Genomic DNA, 22,413 nt, shown 5'->3' on the forward strand with positions numbered 1-22,413 from the left:
GGCCTCTCCCGCCGATCTCAGGGGGCGACTGGGCAAATATGGATGTAGTTTACTTTTTAGAAGTAAACATCACTGAATGCAATGGGACTTGAGTATCAGATTGCAGCCTTCCTTTATTGTTGATTATGATTCCAATGCTATCTAATATTATGAAAAGAAGGACTGAATCCTCTTATTTTGAAAATGCATTTTATACTTGAGTCTGCATAGCACTAAACTCTTACACAATAAGGTTGAATTATCAATGACACAGGACTTCAAAAGTCAGGAAACACTCCCACAGCCACATTCTGATCTACAACACACTACAAGTTCACCATGGAGGTCAAAGCAGTTCGTAAAGTTAACCTTTCCCATGTTATCCTCCCAACAAGCAGGTGAGGTAGGCTATGTTGAGTGATAATGACTGCTCCAATATCACCCACGTGCCTTTATGACTGTGTGAAAATTTGTACCTCAATCTCCCCGGTCTTAGTGCAACACACTAAGCCTACATTACATTGTTAGATTTTATTAAACTGATGCACATTATATCCTTAAGTCAAAATTCTCAGCATGGATGAAAAATTACCACCTTCCCAGCTAAATGGTTTTTGCTGTGCAATAGCATAATGATCCTGTTACATGATTATGAGAACCATCTACCATGCGTAACTGCTTGTTCGCTGACAACCTTGTATTTGTGCAACAATTAGTGATTCTATATATGGTTATCTGTGTCAGCATTAAGTAGCTGCTCTTTCATGTTAATAGGCTTGTATTAGGTTTATTTAACACATCCATCACCTGAGTTCATATCAAACAGGAAAATCCAAATGGGACAATGTTTTGTTGGCATATCCACAATTTTTTCTTCTGTCAGCTTGGTTCTATTACACAACCTCAGAAGCCAAAGCAGTCTTCTAGAACAAAGAACAACCTCTTCAAGAAATTGAAATGAAGCCTGATACCATAACAAATGTACACAATGATCAGTGGTGGCATTGTGCAATGTCCCACATTGTGCTTTCTTACAACTTGCTTTCCATGTACCTCCACTTCTTCTGACTCTTTCAGGTCCAAATCCAGGTGGGCAGGATGGAAAACCTTGGACCAGTGAAGTTGCCCCATTATCCTGGTCCTTTATGAAACATCTTTATGAAGCAACTATACCATTTTGCTACGGCTGACCCATGCCTGCACACCGCCTGTAAGCAAGCACAATGTGGGACACTGCAGAACACCGTTACTGGTCACAGGAACATTGAGAAAGCATCAGCCTTAGATTCCAATTTCCTGGCTTTGTGAAACTTGAGCCGACATGAGATAACCTTAATTCCTGTCTTAAAACAGCAGAGTTTTTATCACTGAATTCCCCTTTTGTTTTGAAAAAGAAATGTATTGTTACAGTGTTCTGAAGCAAAACAAAAATGCAACCTAAAAAAGCAAGCACTAAGTTATTGACTGAATAAATAGTAATGTCCCTATATGTTTGGAAAGCCTTCCTTCTGGGTAACCGCAGGATTCCCTCTTTATGCCATTCCATCAGTGATGACAAGTCCTTCAGCCTTCAAAATTACCTCACTCTTATCTCAGTTGGCCATTTCATGCTATCCCTTCCCCGCTGCCAGAACAGAGGAGGAGCAAAACACGGACTACTGGCTGCATTCTTGCTCCAGAGGGACAATCACCGTGCTGCGTGTAACTTTGCCAGCAGTTGCTAACAGAGGCCTCCATGCAGAACAAAAGGCTTAATAATTTTTGAACTGTAGCACAGAACTACCCCAAGTCAATGACAGGCACATTTCTTTTACAAACTTGAAAAAAGTACATCATTAGTTGTCACCCACATTCAAAAGAAATATGTGCGCCTCAATTTTCAGCACGTTTTAACTGTACCTGTGGCGATTTTTATTGGATCACTTCAAAATTTTGCATGATTGTAGACATCATCAGGTAGAACATGAAAGCTTAGTTTGACATTATTAGCTAAAGAAGTTTAATTTCTAAAAGCAGTAGAATTTGGATGCTTACAGAAGCAATATAAATGACACAGCTTAACCAAAGGTGACTCATTCTATGTTAATTTACCTGTGTGTTTTACTACTTTTAAAGGCACCTATAAAAGTGCTTCACTTATTCCTTGCAGTCTCCACTTCATGGTCAACACTCTGGGATTATGGTGACAGCTGGTATCTTGAGTGCTTTCTGATAAAACTAGATTTCCTCAACTAGGTGTCTTGAGGGGGAAAAATCCTAAAATCAGTCCATAGGGAGGACCTGCAGTGCTCAGAAGGCACCCCTCAAAACTAGATAAACTCCTGGTTGATATGATCAAGTAGAACCATTTTGTCTCTGAGTATGTGTTGTTTAGACTTTGGTCCAGAAGTATGAAGAGTCTACCATGCATGGACATAAAAATTGCTACTACATAGAAATCACACACTACAAATGCTGTGCAATGGAGTTGCCTTTAATTCCAACAGCAGTGGTTCTAATGCATTGTGAATGAGGTTACCAGTGAAGAGCAAAACTATGCACAAGCAAATCAGCATTTTCTCATGTATGAAGCTGGGATTCCAGAAGCTGGGATTCTGTCCCACTGGTATTTTGAGGCTACCATAAAATTTGCACTGGTTCATGTCTGCATGTCTGTGTGTAAACACAGAGAGAGGGAGGGGAGAAAATGAGAAGGAGACAGAAAGAAAGACCACAGTACTTCCTGCCCTTTCTCCTTAAGTCATAACTCAGTGCTTTAAAATAAGAGCTAGTATTTTGCAATCTTCATAGAAGAAGCATTTGAGGAATTCTATGCTCTTTCATAATTCTGGTGGGAATTCTTCCCAGACATTGTTTTTACTGAACCATAAAATTAGGACTAAGTAGCAGTATTTTCAGCTACGAATTGTAGATATGGAAAAAGGTGGAGGGATAGGTTTTTACATTTCCCTTGAATCACTTTCCATATAATAGGGAACCATATGCAGAATCCCATAAAACTCAGAGTGTTTCTGCAAAGTTAGCGCCTCCAAAGACTGTAGAATGAGAGTTCTCAGGAGAATCTATGGGGTGCAAATGTGATTGTATGGTTATGTTTATTTACCATAATCTGGGCATGTGCCCAAACACAAACCACAAGTAGTCGGATTTTGTTTCTCCTATTTCCCAAAATACAGTGCTGTTTATAAAACAAAGCTCTAAGTGGTGCTTGGCTCCCTATCTGTATTTGGATACCCATGCTCTTCTAGACCCTGTAGAGCTATAATGTTGTAAAAATATTTGCTGTGCCACTGATAGCAATAACAGAGCCATGATTTTGCTGGCTGAGAGATCCACAACCGCAAGCTCAGCATCCTGGGATGTGTGCCAATCTAGTCTGGGTGTGTGGCTGAAGTGACACATTTAGTCTCCTTAGAGGCATGTCAGTATGCCAACAGCAGCCCTGGTACAGCATTTTCTAATGACAAACTTATGGAGTGGAACTGGTACCAACTCCGGAGGGAGATGCAAGCTGCTTTCCCTTCTTCAGTACAATACTATTTTCAGGCTACAACAGTACTTTCCTCTGCTTCTTCTTTTTAAGCTATTACACTGTGCCATTCTAAAATAAACCTTGAAATAAATAGTGTGCATTCTTCAGGAATCCCCATGACCTGCATTCATTTTTATGTCGAAATACTGTTTTGCCGGAAGCTTGTTGTTCGGATCTCATAACTAGTATTGGATAATTTGACTTTGGAACTTGTAATTGCTGGATTCAGTTCTTTTGCTATGGGTGTCATAGACCATTTGCTGTTCTCAATTTTCCTTTTCCCATCTACATACTTGCAGTTAAGCTTGCCATGTGGCCATAACAGAATTTATGAAGTAGAAATTGTGTCAGACTAGATTTAGAATTTATCATAGGCTCAAGTGCATTCTTTGCTATCTGAATACATCTGTGAGAACAATTTGGCTGTTTCTGCTCAACAATAAGTGGGACGAACATTACATCCAAGTTTCTTTTGTGGTTGCAATGAAATTGACATAAGGATCCTTCTGGTTCTAAATGATGACATTTGTGGGTTTCTGGAAGGTGTTATTCTTGGAAGGAATTCAGCTTGGTGATTCCAGCAGCAAACAAATGGATTCCTATTATGTTGGGATTCAGGATGGGAGAGAAATTTGTTCAGTCTGCATTTGAATTTGATGTTACCTATTTTCTCTCTTTTAAATTATTATGCAAAGTGAAATCTTCTAGACTTCTAATTTTTCAGTGGAGTTCTCAAATTTAAAAAGTACAACAATATGTATATTGGGTGAATAACATAATATGAATTGTATTAGGAAAATTGCTTGCAAAAACTATTAAGCTAAAATTCATTGAAAAATGCATATATTGAGAGAAATATAAAATGCTTATTAATTTGCCTTCATTTATTATAAATTCTCAACATTCAGGAAAAATCAAACTCAAAACTGGAGACATTCTTACAGTGTGGGACAAATTAAACTCTAGATTAGGGGGGGAAATGAGCCACCAAGGGGTTTTGTCCATCCATAATTAGGATGCAGACTCTGAACCTTTTCCGTCAAAGTTTTCTTTACTATAAAGCTCAATCTATGTGTGACATAGTTCCCCTTCCTTCAACATTTCCTTTCCTGTTTTAAATTCTAAAGCAGTGGCTTAGACTGTAGCCTGGAACAGGAGAAAGGATGTCTTCTGTTTTCCTGCTCTAACAGTTTCCCACCTTTACTGCTGTCTTAGCTCTTTTCACCCAGCAGTGGGAAAAAAAGGATTTTTTTTTCTTTTGCAGAACCAAGAGCATCTCAGGGAAGGGTGATTTGGAGAAGGAAAACTGGAAAAGAAAGATCCTCATGTTGCTACATTTGTGTTGTTAGTGGCCTGTTGTAGCCTCAGTAACTTCTTTGTGTAATGAATGAAAATGTCAAAGGAAAACCTCATGGCATGTGTGGTTTGAGTCTCAGCTGTTAATATTACTGTACTAAAACACCACACTCTTCTTCCTAGCTGTTTAAATTGTTCTAATACTGATCTGATCTGCAGGGAGGACAGCTGGTTCACAGGATTTTTTCAGATGTCCCTACCCCCAAGTTTTGTTGAGCTTATGGTTTGCTTTAAATCTACCTATTACTGCCTTATCTGGTTTTGCCTGATGTCCATCACTTTGGAGGCTCTCAATGTGTTCCAGCAAGCTTCCCTGAAGCTCAGCTTTGGAGCTTCCCCAAAGGCACCTGGAGACATTCCCAAGGTCAGGCACATTCCTGGAACCTCCATATTGTGACTTTTGCTGCAGAATAATTTGGGGGCAAATGCAGCTTTGCTATACTTCTCTGGCCTTGAGTTCAGGATATGTATGTATGTTTTATCAAGGGTCAGTCTGAAGCCCTGAAAGCTTGACCCAAGACAACTCTATTGTTGATTCTTCAAAGTATCCAATAAGATTAGGAGTGTGTGAGGAATCTTTTTTTGGGATGAAAATCCATTGGAATCCCTGGGTTTGACTCCCTGAATTCCAGACTATTTTCTCACATTAGTGATTCCAGTTTACTGGAGAGCCTGCCAAGGGTGTGTGCAGGTGCCCACCAGGAAGCAAGCACACACAAATGTTGTACAAGTGGCATCCTCTTCTGCACACATGGCTTCCAGCCTTAGTTTGTGCTGCACATGCTGTAAAAGAAAGTTGTCAGTTGCACAACTGGAGTTCTGCAGGCATTTCAGGCTAAGCAAGGGCTAAGCCCAAGGAGAAGTCTGATGAATTCAAGAGGATGGAATTCCAGGGGGGATTATCACAACCCTAGATTAAATTCTGTAATCTCACATATACATTTGTTGTCTCTCTCTTCATACTGTATGTAAAGATGCTTGTGGTAAATAATGCATCATAATGTAAACAAGTGGTTTCTCCTGCAGATCAGTGCTGTGAAACCCCAATATGCTTCAGCAGATAACTCTTAGAATTATTCTCCTTTTAGTGCTGCCAGTTTCATTCATGCTCTTTGAGAGTCTCGAGAGGTTCAAATGCCAGCCTTGATAATTACATCTGAATGCCTTGTCATTTATCTAGAATTTTAAATGCCATGAGAAATGCTGTTACTATTACTGAGTGCTCCGGAACTAGGACAGCGGAGGAATCAAAAGTACCTTTCCACCAATGCTCCCCAAATGGCCAACAATATGTGTGGCATTCTCTGGAGACAACTAAGTACTTCAGGTGGGATTTGCTAATAGTTGCAACTGTGGGCAGAGACAGAGTAATTGCTGAAATCTCAGGCAAGTAGGAAGAGGCATGCTTTACCCTAAACTCTGGCTCTGTTCTAGGCCCATCACTTATGCCAGCCCTAAATCCTTCCCCCTTTTAAACAAATTAGCTTGGGTTGCGTGCCACTGGTTCCCCACCTACCCCTAATGTACCATCACTCTGAGGCATTGTGGAAAATGTAGGTGATGGCTCTTACAAATGAAAGCTCTGCTTCTTCTGCTACCAGTTGTTTCCACCAGGTCATCCGACCCTATCGGTCTTCTGTGGCTCCCCCATGTAAGTCAGGGCCTAGCAAAGGGTATTTTGCTTAGGGCCCATACTCCCCTGGAGCTGGTCATGTCTTCTCTCCTCCAGATCCTACTCTTGCTGCTGCATGGAATCCTGATCCTGGTTCTGTTTCCCTGCCCTGAAACCTGATCATGTATACAAAATCAAATCCCAGTATTTGAGGGGAGAGCAATCATAGAGCCCGATAATCTAGTGCCAGTTGTTCCCAAACACTTCATTTTGTATTGGAGTACATATAAGGTATTCTAATCCCATGGAGTTCAGAGGGAGTGCTCTGCTTTGACTACTTCCCAGACCAAAGCAGGGACTTGTAGGCACTTTCAATGCTGCCCACACAGCTCTTGATCATCTGACCCCTTGAGAAAGAAAATATTTTTAAAAAAAATTAGGGCACCATATTCTCCTTCCTTTTTCAGAACTTGCCACCTATCTGCTGTTCACCTGGCAGGGAAAGAAAGCAGTACAAAGGGGTAGAAAGGGAGAAGGAGCATGACCAGAGACTAGGAGAGGAGAGAAACAGTGAAGGAAAGTAGGTGGGGCAACAGAGACCAAGTGAGGCTAAAGCTGGGCGTGGAGAGAAACAGAAAAATGAGGAGGCGGTGGATGAGAAAGAGCAAAGTAGGGGCTAGGAAGGAAGAGGAGCAGAAGGCAAGGGATGGAAATAACCAGGGCTGGGGGAGAAAAATAACCAGGCTAAAGGCTTGTGTGGGGGCAGGGAGGGCACACACATGGGGTACAGCCTGTGTGGAAGAAGAAAATTAGGTGGGCCCAAAAGCAATTCTTTCAGCTTCTGCCTCCCCACCAGCTTCTAGCAGTGATATTTCTCTCCCCCTCTCCCACAACACACACACACACCCCTACTTATTATTTAGCCAGGTTCCCATGGGAACCATCATGTAATTGGTCCAGTGGAACACAGGACAAACATGCACAGACATGTTTGATTTGTTATCAGTGTGGACTGGTGGATCCATAGGGACGTCGGACTTGCCCTCCTTCAGAAGGGTCTGCAGCTCTCCACCTCCAGCTTGGTACAGAATGTGCACGTGGCTGAGGTGGCAATGGCTTCAGACACAGCAGTACTCCTGCAAAAGTGGTTCAGCAATTGTGTGATGAACATGGGCTGAGTGATGCAAACCGGACATGGGCTAGTCAGTCTCGTGGCAACTTTTGCCTGGTTCTCAAAATATCCGTTCTGAACTGCTCCTTGCTCAGCTTTTAAGTCCCAATGTCTTAGCTTCAGCTGGGTTGTGTGTTGAGCAGTTGATCTGCTAAATTTGGAAAACAGCTGCCAGCTTCGTGTTCCTGCCTTCTTTTAGTTAACTTTTCGATGAATATTTCACAATTTGTAGGAACTATGTCTGTATAAACAATCAGCACTCATGAGCAATCCAAGAAAGGTGAGAGAAGCCACTCTAACAAATGCCATTGTTCTTACTTGCAAGGCTGAAGTTAATGTATGGAATGAGCAGAAGCATCTCATTGTAGAATATCTCTTTACACCAGAAAAGCAACTGTCGCATAAATCTACCTTCCTAATCTCTTTGCAGGACAACTGTACCGCATGAAATATCTACGAAACTGTCTCAAAGTGAACATTTCCTCCTTTTGTTCCCTTGTCTTTGAAACAGGACAGCAAGCTAATGCATTGATCAATGGCTACTAAAACATCAGATGTATAAGAGGAAATGCTGTTAGCACACTATTTCACATATGTTAATGCTTACACTACCATCAGTGTCAGCTTTATTTTCAATTTGATATATACCAAAGCTGGCATACAATTTTAAACGGTGAGGTAATGTCATTTTTAATTTAGAGAGCCTTTAGCTGTCCACTTTAACTAGTGATATCATCTTTGCAGTTGTCTCCCGAGATCTCATGTAAACATAAATAATGGGGCCCCAGACAGTTTGGAATTGCATTGTTATGGGTGACACTGGTCAGCGTAAAGACTTTTTCTTTTGCCCACTTCAGCATTGTCTGATAGAGTTTACATCACTGCCATTAAATATAGATACACATATACACACACACATTGGTATAATTTGGGAGGTTCAGTATGCATAACAAAATGATGAAATAGCCAAAGCAAATTAATGCAGCACATTAATGCCAGGTATAATAGCATAATGAAAAGAAAATGAGATTGTGTGGATTAAAAATCATTTGGTAAATTTCTAAAGTCAACATATTATAGTATGAAGAATTAAACAGTCATCATTTCAGGTTACTCCAGAGAAAGGAGCTCAAGCCACATGTAAAAATTATCTGGAGTTTCTTGACCTCTTGATCTTTCACTTCCAATGGAGTCACCTTAAGAGAGCCCACCTTTTTCTTTCTTTCTTTCTTTCTTAATTAATTAATTAATTAATTAATTAAAACATTTTTATGCCGCCCCATTCGCCGAAGCCTCGGGGCGGCTTACAACAATTTATGTAGTAGGACCTCCATATTCACTGCCTCAGTTCTTGCAGTTTCCCTAAACTGTGGGTGATCATGGGCCTCCACATTTGCAGGGGTCAGGGGCACAAACTGGAAAAATCGTGAAACTGTGACTATATCTGGAGGAAAACACAAACATCTAGAGTCTTTGCAACCACTGAAAGACAAAACATGTGAGTGAGGCTGGCTAGTACCAAGACAAAGAGTATGGCATCTCCAAGCAGAGTCCCTAGAGATATTCACAATTTTTCTATAGAGATACTCCTGGTTTTTCCACTTTCATGGGGGTCCTACACCCCTGATCCCTGCAAATGTGGAGGGCTGATGTAAAGTCTATAGTACTTGCTGCTATCCATAGTTTTCAGGCATCCACTGAGGGGTTGACCTATCTCCCCACAGATACAGAGGTCTTACTTGATTGACATGTGTAATCGGGTTTTTAAATTAATTATAGGGGTATTTTTTTAAATCATCTGTAAATTTATGTTCCCAACCAGCCTTTTGGAATTTGAATGTACAACAGCACAGGACTGAGGACAGATCTCTGCCCTTAAAAGAACACATGCTTAAGAAATAGAGGAGGAGAGCAATTTGATTCTCCCTCCTTTCTCAGCTGGGCAGTTTCAAATGATCAGAAGGCAGAGTGCTCTCAGGTTCACTTGCACTCCTTTTTGTATATTATTTCCACCCATTTGGTTAATTTAACCATTTAATACAAACTACAGATCCAGTATCTGCAAGGCTTCCCATCACAGGACCATTTGAGGGGTTCGGGGCATTGGGAATTTCCCTTGGGTGGGTGCCAAAGAGCATGGCACCCATTCAGTGCTGTTTCAGTGCCATTCAGAGCTGGGACGCTTTGCTGCAGGCTGCCAATTTTTTGTTTATTGCTTCCTAAATATGATTATTTTGTTGTTCCTCTGTATATTTTAAAATCTGTATACTGCCCAGAGACCCCAATGAGCTATGGGGCAACATAAAAGGGTGGTGGTGGTGGTGGTGGTGATAATAATGATGGTGATGTTTTCCCTTCTCTAGATTGCAGGTCTATCTTTGCTTGCTTGTTTGTTAAGAAAATAAAATAAAACTGAAATTACATCATTGCATCAATTTGCTTAAATATGCATTAATATAGTTTATGTAGTATGGAAAAGCAGGTTTAAAGTTTCTCTTGTGTATGGACAGAAAGAACCCTTCTCTATTCCATAGTAATTAGCAACAACATAGTAATTAATGCCAAGAAGAAGAGTGCAGGATCTGCGGCATATGAGTGTGGGTTTCTCTGTACACACAAAAGGACGTCTCCAGTAATGAAAGAACAGGCAGACAATGACCAGCAAAGAGGCCATGAACAGGAAGAGTAACATGAGGAGACATCTCTCTGACTAATTATTTAAAGATTTATAATCCTTTAATGAGGCATAAACCAGTGATATGCAATCTCCCTGTAGCTCAGTAATTACATGTTTCTCAGCGTGTTTTCGAAGACTTCCCTCCCAGCTTATAATGTTAATATATGTGCACTCATCCTGCCACAAACCTTTTTTCATATTGATCCCGGTGAATTGTAGTTTTCTGCCCTAGCCATGGTAACAAAACACTTGGAAATGCAAGGACAACCCCTCCCAAAATGAGGAAGCTCAACAACATTAGGGAGAATTTACCCAAATTTATTTATTTATTTAAAACATTTATATGCTGTCCTTCACTATCGCGTCTCAGGACGGCTTACAAGATTAAAACCAATAGCCATAAAAACAATCAATAAAACAGTACAATACAATTACTATAAATCAATAAATCAAATCAAAAGCGAATGTGAACACTAAAAATGCTAATTTTTAAAATGACGATTAAATCAAAAGGTTTTAACCTGGCGCCAAAAAGAATATAGGCTCGGCACCAGACAAACCTCCCTGAGAAGTGTATTCCATAATCTGGGCACCACCACAAATAAAGAAGAGATGCACCAAATAAATGATAGTTTGGTTGCATGACTCAGTCACACAGTTCATAGCAACCAAAGAACATTTGCCTGTATGCCCCTATACATCAATTGGCTTTGGCCGTCTGGTATGCTGAATGCTGACAGCACATGCTCAAAATATTACAGATTCTCATTCTATAATTCCATGATATAATTTAATAATTCTCATTCCAAGCTGGAAAAGGTTTGGTTTGGTTTGGTTTGGTTTGAGAAATTCCATTTGTAATGAAGCCTAGCATTAACTTAGACATGTTTAGGTAAAAGAAAGGAAGCAACTATCTAATCTGGGACAGTCACCAGCATAATTCAGAGAGACATGTGGACTGTACCATTACCTCACACAATTATGGCATGAAAATCATCAGTGTTGAATATCTATACAGTAATTGGGCTGTTGATGGCAGGCTAAGTGTGCTGTGATTCTAACCCTTGTGGAGACTGAGATGCTGGTCAAATCCTATCCAGGTATCCAGTGGTATCATCCACCTAGTATGAAGTATGTACCACTAGTTCAAATCCTGTTTTCATCCTTATGCAAATGTCAAATCAGTGGCTTTTGTTTCACTTGTACAAGCCACTGCACAAGGCATTTGAGAAGGTATTGCAAAACTCTTTGTAACTTTATCAGGCTATGTATTGCTTGCACCAGCAGTGGTTGTGCAACGACCAGCAGAAGAGTGCCAACTCTCTCATAATTTTTCCTGTAATTTAACATAGACAGAACTCCAGGCTTGGATAATTGATACTTTAATTACTTTTCAATTTTTCAAAAATTCTAACAATATGTTAAAACAGTTGCATACACAACATTGCTTCTGTATCTGTACTTATATAATATATAAATAGTACGTTATACCAGTTATTAATTGGTCTGTTTATATGTCAGGTTAAAATCTATTATTCCAGAAATGAATTGGAGGTCCATCTTCCTCATTAACTTATCAAAAAAAATAATCATCATCCCAGGTTATTAAAAAATTATTTTGCTTTATTAGATAAAGAAATTGGATATCTCTCTTTAAAAAAAATACAAAAAGCCATAAAAGCCTTACTCAAAAGAGAAGTGTGCTTTCAAAGTCCCTATTTTTTCCAAATCCAAGCCAGTAAAGAATTCCTGTCTTCTCTCCTGTGCATCTTCATCTGAGCTCACCAACTATAAAGTATTTCTCATTAGTTCACCAGCTTGCAGACCAACTCCCCTTCCCCCTTTACTTATCCATCAAGTGGTGCAAAAAGGGACACAGGTGGAAAAGAGGAGAAAAGGGAGGGAGGTTCCCTTCCCACCAATCAGCTTCATGTAATGTTGCTTTTATGCATTGAAAAAATTCTGGGTTCAGTCCACAGCATCTGTGTTAGGAGGTTCTGGGGCAAGAGAGTTAAGGAAAGTCCTACTTTAAGGCACTGGAGAACCACCTCAAGCCAGTTTAAGCAATTCTATGGTAGATGGTCTGAGTCAGGTTCATATAGTCAAACAATGTTATTCTGATTTCTTTGCTTTTCAGCTCGAGTTCTTTATATATCGTTCTTTGACTTGCCCATGTAGATGAAAGAAAGCTTGATAAAATATAAATTTTGGTAGAATTTTCAATTATTATTAGTGCATAAATGTATATTAACTCATTTGCTAAGAACGTCCTAGTTCTGATATTAAATGCAAAGCAATTTTCTTTTTCTGTAACACAAAGAGCTTTCTCTGGTTATTTCAAGTGGTGTGTTGTAAAAAGGATGCATGTTTATATACTGATCAAGAAAGCAGTGGAGTAGTAGGGAGCGTTAAATATTTAGGGCTTCATTTATTATTCTAGGGACCTATGTTTGGAGAGTTGCATTCAGAAATTAAAGTATTATACAGAAATTAAAGCCAAAAAGACATTTTAGAATTCAGACAAGAACTTCACCATCTGAAAAGAATTCTGTGTATTATGTATTGATAACAATGCTGCTATAGACAAAGGAATGCAATTTAATAATACAGAATTGTACTCATGAGATTTCCTTTTTCTTGTTAATTGGTTACTTTAGCTGACATTGTCTGTAAGCATAATGGGCGCCATTCTTCCTAATAGATCCATGTTGCCAGATGATGTCTACAGACATGATGTAGTCCATTTTAATTATTTCATTTTGCTTATATCTCTCAGCATAATGCAGCTTCCAAACAGGCTGGCATTTTTCTTCATTATGTATGCTGCATGGCTATGGTTCCTAAATTAATTAGCTCTCTTTTCTTTCCTGGAAGTTAAAAGTTTCTTTCTCCAATTTATCTACCAGGTACGATTATGTTGAAGTGATTGATGGTGACAACGCAAGTGGGAGAGTATGGGGAAAGTTCTGTGGCAAGATCGCCCCCCCTCCTGTGATATCGACAGGGCCGTACCTCTTAATCAAGTTTGTGTCTGATTATGAAACTCATGGAGCCGGCTTTTCCATTCGCTATGAAATTTTCAAAAGAGGTAAGCAACACTGCTTAGGGTTGTTCTGCTCTGCTATTTATTTTTAATATATAAGAGGCCCAATATTTGGGGAGGGGAGAATTAAAACAACACTTTATGATGGATTAGTGGCTAGAGTGCATGTTTTATGAAAAGCTGGGTTCAAATGATGTTCACCAAGCAACCCTAGGCAAGTGGCCAACTGTGTTCAGACAAAAGAGTAAGTTGTATTTGGTTTGCCGTGCATAACTCACAATACACAACCCAACAACAAACCACAGGTTCTTTTCACGAATTGTCCATGGCTAAACTATGATTTGTTAGTGCAGCTGTGTTCAGACAACATGGTAACTCAGATTTTAGCAACAGACATGTTCAACACATACTCACCATTGTGTTTGGCTTATTGTGTGAGTTGAACCAGAGGCTGTATGTTAGGCTGTTTTAATACCAAGTTTAATACATATTCCAGCAGCCTTCCATTCTGTTTTCAGTAATGGCAAGGTACATTCTGAAAAGCTCACAAGACTGTTATGTTGATAATGAACATCATCCTTTATTGGTTGCCTTTAACATTTAGCATTTGGAGGTGTACTGCCTTGTCATAAATCTAGATGTGGATACCTATGGATAGACCTAGCAAACCACCTTTCCCTAGATAGAACTAGCTGACCCCTGAGATCTTGTGAAGTGGCCTTACTCATCATTCTGGAGGATATTCAAGGTGGGCTTCCTTAGTAGTGACACTTACCCTTTGGGACACTGTTCCACATGCAGATTGAGAGACAAAATCTGCAGTAAGCTTCAACTACTCTTGAATACAGACTCGTTCATACAAGTGTTCACTGACCTATAATGCATTATCTCGCTACCCTGCTTTACTGACATTATCATTGCAAAATTTTAAATCATCCATCATTTTATATTTTGTCATGTATTACAATGTACAAAAGTCCTATACATAAATAAATACCTAAATGAACGTATCCTGTATACACGTGTTTGGAGTGAAATTGCCAAGTGTGTTCCAAGAATCATAAAATGGGATAGTACCATGCACGACTGCATAAAGAAATACAACTTATTGCAGATTCTTGCCCAATCAACAGCTACAACCAAAATGCTAGGCATTAACTTAACTTTATTACTATTATTATTATTATTATTATTATTATTATTATTATTATAACATTTCTATGCCGCCCCTTGCCGAAACCTCGGGGCGGCTTACAACATGATAAAATACATTGAAATACAATAGTACATAATAAATTACCATTAAATATAAAAATACAAAAAAATACATTGATTTACAAATACAAAATTAAAATTATCTGTATAAAATAAAAATATAGGAGGAGAAAGAGAAGGAAGAAGAAGTTGCCCCGGCCAGATCATATGTTTTAACAATTGAAATGATGCTTAAATAAAAAGGTCTTTACCTGGCGCCGAAAAACCAGTAACGACGGTGCCAGGCGGACCTCTTTGGGGAGTGAATTCCATAGGTTGGGCGCCACCGCAGAGAAAGCCCTCCTCCGAGTACTTACTCTCCTAATTTCTTTCATGGAGGGTTCCCGGAGAAGGGACTCTCCCGCAGATCTCAAAGGGCGGTCGGGCATATACGGACGTAAGCGCTCGTTCAGGTAGCCAGGACCCAAGCCGTTTAGGGCTTTGTAGGTCATAATCAACACCTTGAATTGGGCCCGGGCTTCAATGGGAAGCCAGTGAAGCTGATGGAGGACTGGAGTCATGTGAGCATAACGCCCCATCCCCATCAGCAACCTGGCAGCTCTATTTTGCACCAATTGAAGTGTTCGGACTGTCTTCAGGGGAAGCCCCACGTAAAGCGCGTTGCAGAAGTCTAGGCGGGAAGTCACCAGCGCGTGTGTCACCGTCGCCAGGCAGTCGTACTCCAGGTAGGGGCGCAGCTGATTAATCAGCCGAAGCTGAAGGAAGGCGTTCCTCGCTACCGCTGTCACCTGAGCTTCCAAAGAAAGCTCCGGGTCGAGGAGTACTCCTAAGCTGCGGACCTTATCCCTAAGAGGGAGTGTTGCACCATTCAGGACCAGGTCAAATCCACCCTCTCCGAAACCCGATCCGCCAACCAACAGGACCTCCGTCTTGTCTGGGTTGAGTTTCAGTTTATTGGCCCTCATCCATTCCCTTACCTCGGCCAAGCACCGGTTCAGCACAGCCACTGCCTCACCTGGATTAGTGGAGAACGAGAGGTAAAGCTGGGTATCATCAGCGTATTGATGATTCCGCAGCCCACACCTCCTGATGACCTCTCCCAGCGGTTTCATATAGATGTTAAATAGCAGAGGGGATAGAATGGAGCCCTGTGGTACCCCATGGCATAGCTGCCATTGCGTAGAGACATGGTCCCCCAGCACTACCTTCTGGAATCGACCGTCGAGATAGGAGCAGAACCACTGCAAAGCAGTGCCTCCAACCCCCAGTCCCGCAAGTCTATCCAGAAGGATACCATGGTCGATGGTATCGAAAGCCGCCGAGAGGTCCAGAAGAACCAACAGGGATGTACTCCCCCTGTCCTTCTCCCTGCACAGGTCGTCGTACAGGGCGACCAAGGCAGATTCAGTACTGTACCCGGGTCTGAAGCCGGACTGAAAAGGATCCAGATAATCAGTTTCATCCAAGAGTGCTTGGAGTTGTCCCGCCACCACTCGCTCCAACACCTTGCCCAGAAACGGGATGTTGGCCATGGCTGATCCTAAATTAAACTATTCATCTGTACCTTTGCTGGACCAGTAAGAAAATTATTTCTTTAAGACATGCTCAGTAATCAATGAGTTTCTTGCGGCTGTTCTTTTTTGAAAAAATCTTTACTTAGACTTTTTTTTACTGTTGATTTTCTTTTGCAGCTCTGTCTGCTTGCTGGATGATTTATAACATTGCCATTTTTATTGATGCAGTAACCTTTGCAGTCTAGGACTTGTGTCTACTTTGGGTTCCCACAGAAAATGAAGGGAACAAATGACAAGGAGCATCATGAGAGTAGCTTGAAACGTTTTTGCTAGAAGTGGAAGAAGAGCAATAGTTAAAATAGGCCTCAAGCATCGGCTCCTGTCTTTCAGTGTCTTACAGTGAAGACAGATTAATGAACACAACTTAGAAAAGAAGGTGTGAAGGGTTTCTGCTATTAGAAGGACTGGCAAATGGTCCCTCTACCATGTGGTCAAATCCTTGGTTGAGTGACTGGCCATTCAGTTAGTAGTAGTGCACTTTTTGGATGCCTTCCCTGAATGCATCCTGATGAAGCACACATTCCAAAGACAGGAGGTCTTCCAACCAAAATTAGATAATGGATGAATAAAGTAAACACCCAGGGTGTTAACTTTTATAGGAACAACAGCTTTCCTTATACAACAGAAGCATTTATGTTCTTAGGGCCACATTTTCACTGCCTTGCCAATTATGCCTTGCATTTTAAGGGCAAATGGACAATGGCAAAACCACCGAAAGAGCTTCTAGATGAGTATTTAAAAAGCAAGTGTTTTCAGTGGGGTCCCCTTGATATTTCACAGCAGCTCAGCACTCCTTTGCATTTCTTCCCTTGTACAATCCCTTAAATCTCTTTCTGAAAGGCATTCGTTAACATTAAGGCAACATTATAAATGAGAATTTGCGCACACAAAAGTCAGGATATTCAAACTTATAGGTCCCAAAGTAATTCTAATTCAGGTTTATGCCACAGTATATCAAAAGGAAAATGATACCACTTTGTACAGGGATGGAAAGGATTACATATACATGTGTGGTCTAAGAGTTACAGTTGAAATAAAAACATGGAGATCATATTTCCCTTCTTTCTGAACATTTTAATGTATCCTAATTAAAGCTGAATTACCACATTTATTTGATACAAAATCCATATCAAGGGTTCACACCTTAAATTGTGAGAGAAATGAATAAGGGCTGAGCATGCACCTTGGGGCATTGCAAGTGCCCAGTGAATGCAAGCCTAGAAAACAATATAACTAAAGCACTTCATAAAAATCAAGTTTGTTCAGGTTTCAAAGTCCAACAGTACAGTCCTGGGCATGTCTACTCAGAAGTAGCTTCTGTATAGCCTGAAGTGCCTGATGGTGCCTAATCTTGGCAGGTAAGCAGGGCTGAAATCTGGATAGGTGACTTAAATGTTGCGAAATGCCCACAGAGCTTTGGCTATGGGCTGTATAGAAATGCCATGCAATAATAATAGTAAGTTCCATTGAGTTTAATGGCAGTTATTCCCAGGTACACGGCAACCTAAGACTCAGAAAACAAGATGATGAGTATTCCATATTGCTGCCTTCCTGACCTGGTGTCCTCCAGATCTATTCAGCCGTATCTCCTGGGTCATACTTGGCTGGGGCTGATGGGAGTTGCAGTCCAAAACATCGGGAAGGCACCAGGTTGGGAAAAGCTGTCATTTAGCATAGACGGCCAGCCAGCCATGGACAGGTGGCACAGGAAGCTAGGGGGATTGGATATGGCATTAACACGTGAATTTGTGCTGTATTGCAATGCTACCTCCTTCGTGGCTGTTACAGGCAAAACTTCCCTACAACAAGGGCACTGCTTAGAACTGAGATTCAGCTTTGGCACACTTGCCACAGAAAAATGACTGCAACTGCCTGCAAGGCACCAGGAGAATCTGAAAGTAGGTGCAAGGGCCGTCTCCAAGGGCTTACACTCTGGTCCGCTCTGGTCTGTTTTTGCATGATCCTTGCTGTTCCGCAGTACTACTCAAATAGCAAGCAGAAAGATGTACTGCGGCCTGGGGAGCTGGTAGGGGCCTGGAAGGCTGCATATAGCTGCTGCCTCAGGCTTGGCTCCTCAGCTTGAGCAATTTGTGCTAAAGACTGCAGTGCCATGCAAAGCTTCACTAGATGATGTCCTTGCTTCAGGCTTTCAGACACAATTGGTATCCTTAGGATATGGTACCTCGTCTTGTCTACCTTGAATCACACTACCTGCTTCTGGCTGCATTGACTGGCATCTCTGGAAGCATACTCAGGCCTTCCCTGGACCACTGGACTATCCAATTGACAGGTTGCAAGTTCAATCTCCACTTTTAGCCCTGACAACACCATGATGCTGTACTGTTCTTTCCTAAGCTTTGTGATTGCTTCATTACATTCTGTGCTCTCTTGCCACTGCCAGCACGGCAATTTTAATCCAACCCTTGACATACTCTCTCACAAAGTACAAATGTTGAAATAACCCTCATCATCTGGTTCCTTTGCCTCTGGACTAGAATACTCCTTTGTCCCCAGCTGTAGTACGCAGAAAACTGCATCAGTAGGATGGTTAAAACTGTAATGTCAGGACATTGAACCAAAGGATCTCTCAAAAGAAAATATGTCTTTACACAAAAGCTCAATTTCACTTTTAGACTTTCCATCAGGAAATGATACTATCTCTTAGCTTATTGCTATCAAGGATGCTTCGTAAACACATTTAGATTGTGTTGTTATTGTTATTTACTTCTGTAGCATTTTGACATCCGCTGAAGTGACAGAAACACTCTTAGTTATTTTAATGCAACCTAATTTCACCCTCTCTGTGCATTTTAATATTTAGCTTATTAATTTCCCTTTATATTCAATGACTTATAAATATCCATAATTAACATAGATGTAATGATGGTGTTACAGGACTGTGTTCCTTTAAATGTTGGTAAATTTCAGAAGAGCAGGGGGGGCTAAAAGAGGGGTGAGTGAAGTGCTTGGTTGGTGACTGAGAGTGTGTAGATAGAATTTGGAAGTGTGCACGAAGAGAAAAATAGAGAGTGGTGGTCTGTCAGCAGTTACAGTCAGTTGTGATCTGTCAGAAGTTAACAGACAGAGTTGTGCATTGTTGGAAGTCTACAGTCTGAAGAGGCAGCCTTCTCAGTAGAATCCCAGATAGTGCTGTGAAAAGCATTTAAGATTCTAAAGAAGTAAGTAAAATGTTTAGAGAATGTATTTGTGTCTAGGGAGAGTCAGAACCTAATATTGTCAGCATTCTAAGTGTGTGAGAGACAGAAACTGACAGAAACCTGGGTGCTGGAGAGAAAGGAGGATCTGTGTATGAGGAGTGTTTGTGAGGGGAAAGAGTGATATCTCTCAGTCAAAAGTTATTATTATACATTGCTTTATCTACCAATGAAGTAAGTTTCTGAACATCTTGAAACCATTATGCTTATTCTGCAAATAAAGTTTTAGTTTGTTTAATGTGAACCCAGTCGTAGACTGTTTGATTATCAGCAAACAGGATCATATAGTCCAATGAAGGAGCCTAACAGCTTGGGCACAATACTGTGGGGAAGTTAAGTGTAAAGATTGGAATTAAAATTTCTGGTGGCAAGCAGCATTTGTCTGAGAGTTAAGACAGACCACATCCCTACAAGGAAAGGAGTACGTATGTGACCATAGGGACACACTACATCTCCATACTCAAAATGTTTATTGTATCAATAGTACCCTCAGACACAACCCCACCTCCAAAAACTAAAATCTAACGTACATTTCTTTAAGACCATTTGTGACTGTTCATAGCCACACAGGCTCTCTCTGTGCTTCTCCTTCCTCATCTTCTTACTCACTGTGTGGTCCCAGGCAAGCGGAGACCATAAAAGAGCATGATAACGTCCCTGAAGCGGGTCAGCTCCGGCTACATGAGAACATCAATTGGCTTTATGATGTTACCACATAACAGATCATAAAGATAACTGAGAATGAAAGCAGAAAGTATTGCCTTCAGTTATAAGAAGGCAAATGGTTTTTTCCCCAGTTCACACCATACCCGCCCATAAAAAGAATGAATCACCAAAAGTATAGCGCTTTCACAGGGCATGGAAGTTTTCATAAATTCACCTCCAGCTTCTGTTCAGCCCTAATTTTATGGAAAGAGCTTTATATACAAGAAAGCAAAAATTAATTTAGGGGACACCATTAATTCTCCACTACATCCTTCCTTCATATACCAGCCTGAGTTGCCTGCTAGTAATCATTCTTCTCCTCAGCATCTCTCCCACAAATGGAAAGCTGCATTTAGAAAATGATTGCATGTGCCCAATCTCACATGTGCAGAAGGAGCAGGATTAGACCTTTATCTCTGCTTGAAGGGAAAATGTTCAAATTAGCACCCCCAAATTAGAATTTGACTATAGGTACAGGACCTCAGGGTATGCATTTTGCCAAAATGAACCACTTTGTCAGAGCCTGGATACGACATTTCATGCAGAGGCAGTTTTGGCACCGAAACAAATGTGAACTCTGCTTCTCAGTTGTCTCCTGAATATTCCCGCTACCTGGATGGTAGCCAAATCAGCAAGAGGTAGTGTGTTTCATATCATTTCAGAAGGAATCCATTTCCTATGCTGTGCCATTATTTATATACATATGTATCTAACAGACTGGAATTCTCTTAGGAAACTAGCAGTACTGACGACTGGATATTTTCTTAGCATTCACTGTGCTTCCTGTCATTGTTTCCAAAGATAATACACTCTTCTCATGTGGACCTAGACAGGAGATTTATGCACTCCAATTTGTTAAGATCTCTGTGTATGAACACATCTCTTTAAGATGTCCACTGGCTCCAGCCTCAGGACTGGAATCCATAGAGGACAGGTAGCTTTGCAATAAAGCATGCATTTCCTGTCAAAGGATTTCAGACCAAGTACATGTTGCATGTCTTTTTCTACTGTTCTTTTCCTTTACTCTAAAATAACTCCAAAAGGAAATGTAGGGCCCCAATTCATATTGGACTTTAGAATGGGTGTTTAGGAGCTCCTACATTTACTCTAAAGGAAAAAGTTCCTAACTACTTGCTCTCTCTATGTGATTATTTGAGCTTTGATGGCAGGGGTGGGGCAAATCTCTCCTTGAGCCTTAGAGCAAACTTTTCTAACCCTGCTGCAGATGTGTTGGACTCCATTTTGGGGAGAGCGGTTTAGAACAAGGAAAGCCCAGTATTACATTTCAAAGCATAACAAAAAGCCTGGGAAAAGCCATGAATGCCCTAGGCTGCAGGTATACCATGGCTCCACCTTGTGGTCGATTAATAGAGTCCATAGTAAGGCAGGAAATGACAATCCCAAGACAGGGAGACATCTAAAAGGCTTATCTTTCTTCCCCCAGTGAAATCAGAAGACAATGGCTCCAGAAAACAGCAGGTTAAACCCCTCATGTAGAGAAGCCCAGAGCCATATAGATAGCCATAACCTCCTCATGGCATGGGGGTGCTTTTGCCTTGCTGCGCCTTGCCGCATGATAACCTGGGAAACAGAATCGAGAGTGAAGAGGATTTCCTGGGATGCAGGAAGGCAATGCTTATAGCCTTGCTAACCTGACAAGAAACATAAAATACTTTCCTGAGAACGGATATTCTGGCAGACTGTAAAAATCAAGCCAACTGTGGTTTAGAAAGATTTTATGATGCCTTTATAGAATTATCTCCTGATAAGAAAAACAAATGGGAGTTAGCTTTGTGCTTGCCAAATAATGTATCTGGTCCATTATTTTTCAGCAGGGAGCAATACCCTACTGAGATGTTCTGCACATTACCCTGTGCTGATGTCTGTTCGTTGGTTGTCATGTTTGCATAGGAGCCTTTATAAATATAGTACATAGCATAAGAGCTTATATTCTGATTCTGTGGCATGCAAATAATGTGGCTGGGGACCACATGCTTTGGGCTCTGTGAGCACGTGCCCATACACAAGCAGAGACACAAATAAAGGCATGGGGAACATGATGGGTCCCTCAGGAAGAGGAACTGCTGAATGGATTTCCTTTTCTAGATGGGGGCGAGAGCTACTTCCAAAGGCAAATACAGCAGCTTCATCTTTTAAAAAAAAATATTAAAGCTTATCAAGTGAACCAGTGTGATGTGATGTTTAGGGAGATGAATTGGGACATCAGAGATCTGGGTTCTATTCCCCATTTGGCCATCAAGCTCGGTGGGTTACTTTGGGCCAGCCAATGACTCTCAGCCAGCCTGTTTCACAGGTTATTGTAAGGATGAAATC

The 22,413-nt window shown here is 40.9% G+C and overlaps 1 protein-coding gene across 2 annotated transcripts in view; it reads left to right on the forward strand.

Moving 5' to 3' along the window:
* The window catches only part of NRP1 (neuropilin 1), a 152,959-nt gene that overhangs the window by 46,674 nt on the left and 83,872 nt on the right, over positions 1-22,413 (forward strand). For both annotated transcript variants that reach the window (XM_044424948.1, XM_044424949.1), the window contains exon 3: positions 13,234-13,415. In XM_044424948.1, coding sequence (XP_044280883.1) covers positions 13,234-13,415 — 182 coding nt within the window. The remainder of the gene's footprint in view (positions 1-13,233; positions 13,416-22,413) is intronic.

Source organism: Varanus komodoensis, unplaced genomic scaffold (genome assembly GCF_004798865.1).
Source record: "Varanus komodoensis strain SLA01 unplaced genomic scaffold, ASM479886v1 scaffold15, whole genome shotgun sequence".
NCBI classification, from domain to species: Eukaryota; Metazoa; Chordata; class Lepidosauria; order Squamata; family Varanidae; genus Varanus; species Varanus komodoensis.